The 7,065-nt window shown below is 50.6% G+C and overlaps 1 protein-coding gene across 1 annotated transcript in view; it reads left to right on the top strand.

Annotated features, from left to right (window-relative positions):
• The window catches only part of TICRR (TOPBP1 interacting checkpoint and replication regulator), a 69,636-nt gene continuing 62,571 nt past the window's right edge, over positions 1-7,065 (top strand). The window contains exon 1 of the mRNA XM_079763989.1: positions 1-737. Within this exon, the coding sequence (XP_079620115.1) occupies positions 75-737 (663 nt within the window). The 5' untranslated portion in view covers positions 1-74. The remainder of the gene's footprint in view (positions 738-7,065) is intronic.

Here is a 7,065-nt window from a genome sequence, read left to right as displayed (position 1 = left end):
CGCTGGTTCCCTGAAGCGGGGTCTCGGGGAGCCCGAGCCCCCCGGCGGCGGCAGCGGCGGCGCGCGCGGCGGACATGGCCTGTTGTCACAACGTCATGCTGCTGCTGGACACGGCGGGCGGCGCCGCTGGCCGGAGCCCGGTCCGGCGGGCCGCCCTGCGCCTGCTCCTCTACCTCAGCTGCCGGTTCGGCCTGGCGAGGGTCCGCTGGGCCTTCCGGTTCTTTGACTCTCAAGGGGCGCGGGGCCGGCCGTCCCGCGTGTCCGACTTCCGCGAGCTGGGCGCCCGCTCCTGGGAGGACTTCGAGGAGGAGCTGGAGGCCAGGCTCGGGGACGGCGCTGCCGGCGCCCACCTGCCCGGCCCGGCGCCCCGGGCCGCGCACACGCACGGCGCCCTGATGGAGACGCTGCTCGACTACCAGTGGGACCGGCCCGAGATCACGTCGCCCACCAAGCCGGCGCTGCGCCGCCGCGGGAGGCGCCTGCTGGACGCGGAGAGCGAGGCCGCCGAGGCCGGCGCGGCGCTCGGGGGCTTCGGGAACGCCGTCTTCCTGCTGGGCCCCTGCCCGCGCTCGCAGAGGGAGCTGGTGCAGTTCGTGTCCGGCTGCGAGGCCCAGGCCCAGGCCCCGCCGCCCACCCCGAAGCAGGTGATGGAGAAGTTGCTGCCCAGGAGGGTCCAGGAAGTCATGGTCACCCGGAAGGTCACGTTGTACTGGGTGGACACCACCGAGAGGTCCAAGGTGAGAGAGAGGGTAGGGAGCTCAGACTTAGGGCGCCGTGCCCTCGGGGTTCACCAGACTTGGGGCAGCCTAAACAATACACTAGGCGGGGCCTCGGAACCTGCTAAGTCCAAGTGGCGGCGCCCCAGACCCGCAGCGGGAGTTACACCCTCGGAGTCAGACCTGACCCAGGTTCAGCAAACTCAGTAGGTACGTGAGGTTCTGCTAAGAAAAATTCAGCCCAGCCGGCGTGGCTCAGTGGTTGAGCATCGACCCACAAACCAGAAGGTCACGGTTCGATTCCGGGGTCAGGGCACATGCCCGGGGTTGTGGGCTCGATCCCCAGTGTGGGGTGTGCAGGAGGCAGCCGATCCATGATTCTCAATCATTGATGTTTCTCTCGCCCTCTCTCTTCCTCTCTGAAATCAATAAAAATAAGTGAGTGAAAGAAAGAAGGGGGGGGGGGGGGGAGAAAGAATTCAGAGCCAAGACTCAGATTTCTTTAAAAGTCACAGAGGTGGAAGAAGTGAGCTGAGAAGGGTACAGGTGGGACGTCTGGGGGAGAGCGTGCCAGGTCCTCTGTCCTAAGTGCTTTTTTTTAAAAAAAATATATTTTATTGGTTTTTTTACAGAGAGGAAGGGAGAGGGATAGAGAGCTAGAAACATCGATCAGCTGCCTCCTGCACACCCCCTACTGGGGATGTGCCCGCAACCAATGTACATGCCCTTGACCGGAATCGAACCTGGGACCCTTCAGCCCGCAGACCGACGCTCTATCCACTGAGCCACACCGGTTTCGGCCCTAAGTGCTTTTAAGGGGGAGATTTTCGGGGCGGTCCCAGGGGGAGGATCTCAGTAGAAGATTCGTCTGCTTTTCCAGGTGTGTCCTTTCAGGGTCCTGGTCTCTTATTGGTGGATGCGGGGTGGGAGGGGCGGGGGTCATTATTCAGTGCAGCTGGTCCTGAGGTCAGCCATGGCATCGCTTGTCTGGTTTTGCTGCTTTTCTGGGCCTGAAGCTGAAACACTACTGAGGCCTAGATGTCAGCCCTAAGGGTTAATGCCTAAGGGAGGGGTGTGGGCCCCTGGTTCCCCCTCCAAGGGGTTCTACCCCACAACTACCAACTACCGACATGCCAGGGGGGGAAAAGGTCAGGGGGCATCCAACTAGCAATATGAAAGGTCAAGGGGTCTAAACTGCCTGGCCAGCGACATGCCAGGCGGGGGGAAAGGTCAGGGGGCATCCAACTAGCAATATGAAAGGTCAAGGGGTCTAAACTGCCTGACCTGTGACATTCCAGGGGGGGAAAGGTCAGGGAGCATCCAACTATCAATATGAAAGGTCAAGGGATCTAAACTGCGACATGCGGGGATGGGGGTCGGGGGGGGGGGGCAGATTACCCTGGGGGTGAGGTCCTTGCATTTCCAGTTTTGCCCATCGCTAGGCACCCGGGGCTTTCCACCACGGCGACCTTCCACCTTCCCTACCTGCCTGTGGCCCTATCTCTGCTCCTGTCTGCCTGACTGCCCACCACAGAAGCGTTTAAGGTCCTTCACAACTGGGGCCCTGTCTGCCTTCACCCGACTTTATGTGTCCTACGCACGACCCATATTCCCGCCTATTGCAGCCTAGCCTAGCTGGTCAGCAGGGCTGGCTGCTTGTTTGGTTAGTCACCAGGAATGCCAGTCCGCGCCTCCCTCACTCTTTAAGGCCGTGCCCAGGGGGCAGCGACTCAGTGTCAGCGTCTGAGTTCCCTCCTTTTGTGGCCTTCATCCCTTCTGTGTTCCAGTTGTGCCGTCTCCCCTCCCACGTATTCTAGAAAGACCTTCATAAAGGTGGCCACAGGCTTCCTTTATCCCCTGCAGGTGTGTGTGGAGCACTGTGGTTGTTCAGTAAATATTTGTTGGCTAAATTAATTCTGACGCACTTAGAATTCACCTTCCTAAAGGGCTAGTTTGGATTTTTGCTGAGGTAGTGAGATCCTGGCCCCAGTTAAGTGCTATAATTAAAAGTGTGTGTGTGTGGGGGGGGGGGGCGGGGGGGACACCATTTTCTTCCTGTCACTTAATTTAGTCAATGAATAGTCACTGAGAAGCTACTACATTGAGTACCTACACAGTTTTTCCTGCTGGGGATGAGGTGGCCAGCCAAAGTGGAATTTACCTTCTAGGGGGAATTATATAGGTAAGATGGACAGATGATATAGCTGAGCAAGTAAGCGATAGGATTTCAAATATTTCTCTGAAGAAAATAGAGCTGGGGAAGGGGTGTGGCAGAGGATGTAGAAGGGGTGTGTGTGGGTGTTGTGCTCAGTAGCGTGACAGTCAGGTAAGGTCTCTTGGAACAGAGAATTGAATGGTGAAGGAGGAGGAATGTGAAAGTTGGGAAAGAACATTCCAGGCAGAGAGAAGAGCTGATGTACCGATCTGAGAGTGAGAGATGAGTGATGTACCGATCTGAGCGAGAGATGAGCTTAGTTGGTTTGAGAAACAGAAAGGCAAGGCATGGGAGTCAGGAGAGGAAGTCAGGAAATAGGAGAGGCTTATCTATCTGTAGGCCCAAGGTCGGAAGGTAGAGTTTTGTTTTAATTGATGGGAAGGTGTGGTTTAACCAGGTGAAAGCTGATTCAAGTTTGTGGAAACGCGTGTTGCTAAACGAGGAGTTGGTTAAATTGTAAGATTACAAATGGAGAATGAGCAGATACTTAAATAATGACATAGTATGTTAAAATTTTCAACACCTTTCACATACAAAGCCCCCCTAAGGTGTAGCAAAATGCAAAACAAGGCAGCAGGCTTGTCAAAGAAAAGGAAAGGACAGAAATGCTTAGGGGAATGGTACACATTTGGTGGGGAAAATGGAAACCTAGGACTTAACATTTGTTCAGGCAGCAAAGCAAATGTTGGGCACAGTACACAACACAGAAGCGCTTGATTTGGGATAATATGAAATCATATCAAATACTGACTAGAACTACATCTTTGCAGATGGGGTCTGGAGATGCTTTTTCCCACTTTCTTTTCGCATAGTATTAAAATAAATAGGTTGATAGGATTTTTTAAAGATCCCTTCCAGTTCTGATATTCTACCATCTGAGGCTTCTCAAATCTCGAGTCGGATAATTTTTAAAAAAATATATATTTTATTGATATTTTACAGAGAGGAAGGGAGAGAGGTAGAGAGTTAGAAACATCGATGAGAGAGAAACATCGATCAGCTGCCCCCTGCACAACCCCCACTGGGGATGTGCCCGCAACCAAGGTACATGCCCTTGACTGGGATCGAACCTGGGACCTTTCAGTCTGCAGGCTGACCCTCTATCCACTGAGCCAAACCGGTTTCGGCTCGAGTCGGATAATCTTAAGCTTTTCTGGAATTTTGTTTTTCTGCTGATGCTCTGTATTTTCCTGTTCAAAAGCCTCTGGCCAGCCATACCGTGGAGGCAAAAGGGAGCCCTGGGCTCTGTCCTTGGGGCGTTCTCTCCACACGGGTAGGAGAGGGAAGAAGAGAAAAGGCAGAGAAGTCAGACGGGGGAAACATAGCCTGGACTTATGGATGGGTGTGTGTGTGGGGGGGGGGGGGGCGGGGGAGGGGGGCGGAGGTCAAGCTCACAGAACTCTTGTACAAATAGAGGATACAGGGAAGTACATCGGACCCTGACACATGATTATGCCTCTGTTTTATTCAGTACATATTTATCACCTACCTGCTAAGTGTGCTGGTGAGCCACAGTGCCGGGAACCAATTCCAGCATGTAATAATTACACGAGTTCTGTCAAAAGGTTGATGGGACTTGGTGGCTCCCGCTGGGAAAAGAACCCCGGCACCACAGACTACCCTATCATATGCATAAAAATGAAAAATTTAACCATACTCTATATCCTGTTTGTGGGTTTTTTAAAACACACGTACATATATTACTTTTGTTGTTGTTAATCCTCACTCGAGGATAGTCTTCCATTGATTTTTATAGAGAATGGAAGGGGGGAGGGGAGAGAAAAAGAGAGGGAGAGAGAGAGAGAGAGAAACATCGATGTGAGAGAGACACATTGATTGGTTGCCTCCTGCATGCACCCCGACCAGGGATGGGGAACCTGCAACCAAGGTACGTGCCCTTGACCGGAATCAAGCCAAGGACCCTTCAGTCTGTGGGCCGACACTCTCCACTGAGCCAAACCAGCCAGGGCCATGTATTACTTTTTAATCAAAAGTTAATGTTCTTTCAACGCTTACTAAAGTTTTACCTTTCGTTTGATAAGCAGTCGTGTGCCTCCCACCCCCACCCCATCCTTTGGCTGAAACAATTTGAACAAACTTTTTTGTTTCTGTTTGGCACAAAATCCTAATCAGGATCTGTGGTATCTGAACTTGCTTACCATTCTCCCCCACAGCAGTGAACTCAGGCATGGACACATGGTAACAGCAAATACTAATAGATAGATTAAAATGTTACAGCATTTCCCCAACTGGTATGCATAACTAAAACCAAAGTTACACAATGCATCATTTATCTTCACTGCATGTGATATTTTCTGTTGTGCTCTGATATTTTCTATTCAGGTTTTTTTTTTTTTTCCCTTTAATGTTGATTATAAACCAGGCAACTGATTCATCAAAGGATCCATCTAAGACCATCAAAGGGCCACACCTTCATTTTATTTTATTTATTTTAATTTTTTTTTCACACCTTCATTTTAAAAAGCACTATGCAAGATAGTCCTGGGTTTAGACTGGTCTTTCACTGTCTTGCAGTGACCTTGGGCATTCTTCTTCCCCCTTTGAACTTGAATAGAATGGAAAGTTTGGCAATGACCTAGAAGGACTCACCTGCACCTAGCAATTTATGGTCTCCGGTTATACCTGTGGGGTAGGAATCCAGCATGATGATCATTTCCCAGGGTAGATGCTCCTCCTTCGTGTTCCCTTCCTTCCTGAACATCATCACGTTATATTGTGAGGTTGAGTTAAATATTCCACGTTGTTGCTGTTTTACTCAACCTTATCCCAACTTGAAGATTCTGGAAGACAGGGAATATGTGTTGCTAGATCTCAGCACATAAAGGCTGCTCAGTAAAAGTTTGTTGAATGGAGAGTCCGCTCTGTGTGAAGGAGTAAGGAACGACTTTTACAGAGAAAGCAGGATTTGAGCTAGATGGACGTACTGTAATTAGCATCCAGTTGGTGCGCAGGGAAAGGGAAGGTAGAGGAAACAGAATCTACAGAAACATGGAAGCATTATAAAATATGGCGTGTTCAGCAGACAGCAAATGATTCAGAAGGTAGGGCTGGAGGTGGGAAAGATCATGTGTTTGGAAAGGTTTAGGGCTAAGTTGTGAAGGGCTTTTCTTTTAAAAAAATTAATTTTAGAGAGAGAGAGAGAGAGAGAGAGAGAGAGAGAGAGAAGCATTGATTTGTTCCGTTTATTGGTGCATTCATTGGTTGCTTGTATGTGCTCTGACGGAGAATGGAACCCGAAACCTTGGGGTATGGGGACGATGCTCTAGCCCAGCGGTCGCCAATCTTTCGGACCTCATGGACCACCAGTGGTCCACGGACCATCAGTTGGCGACTGCTGCTCTAGCCAGCTGAGCTACCTGGCCAGGGCTTTGTGGCTGTGCTGGAGTTACTTTATCGTGGAGGCCATGGGAAGCCCCAGAAAGTTTTTAGAGAAGTAGCAGGCTCCAGATGTGTGCTCGGAAGAATACTTCTTAGAGCAACAAGGAGAGAAGATTAGAGGCAGGGCACAGGCTTTATAGGCTACGGTAGAGTCCAGGCGAGAGGTGATGGGGGCTTTGGTGAAGATAGAATTAGAAGACCTATTTGGTCCCCACACAGTGCTGTGGGGCTGTGTGATCACCCTCCAGGACATTCACCTGCCTCATTCCCATGATCCCTGGCCATTGTTGTGTGGGACAGAGTTATGTTATTAACGTATCATTAGTAACATTTTATGATGTATCCCCAGTGATTTGCTCCACTTCTGTTTGACAGGCAACAGAGCTGAAGTTGTCTTTTCACTTATGGACACTATCTTGAAGGCATATTATACACTGAGTGGCCAGATTATTATGATCTCTGGACGCATAATAATCTGGCCACTCTGTGTGTGTGTGTGTGTGTGTGTGTGTGTGTGTGTATATATATATATACACACATATGTATATATATATATATATATGTATATGTATATATAGAGAGAGGGGCCCGGTGCATGAATTTGTTCATGGGTGGGGTCTGGCCAGCCTGGCCAGGGGGAGGAGACATGGGCAGTTGGCTGGCCAGCCTGCTGGTCGAACTTCTGGTCGAGGGGACAATTTGCATATTAGCCTTTTATTATATAGGCCACTGAGT

Source organism: Cnephaeus nilssonii (genome assembly GCF_951640355.1).
Source record: "Cnephaeus nilssonii genome assembly, chromosome: 24".
Lineage (NCBI taxonomy): Eukaryota > Metazoa > Chordata > Mammalia > Chiroptera > Vespertilionidae > Cnephaeus > Cnephaeus nilssonii.
This window is presented reverse-complemented; position numbering and strand designations above follow the sequence as displayed.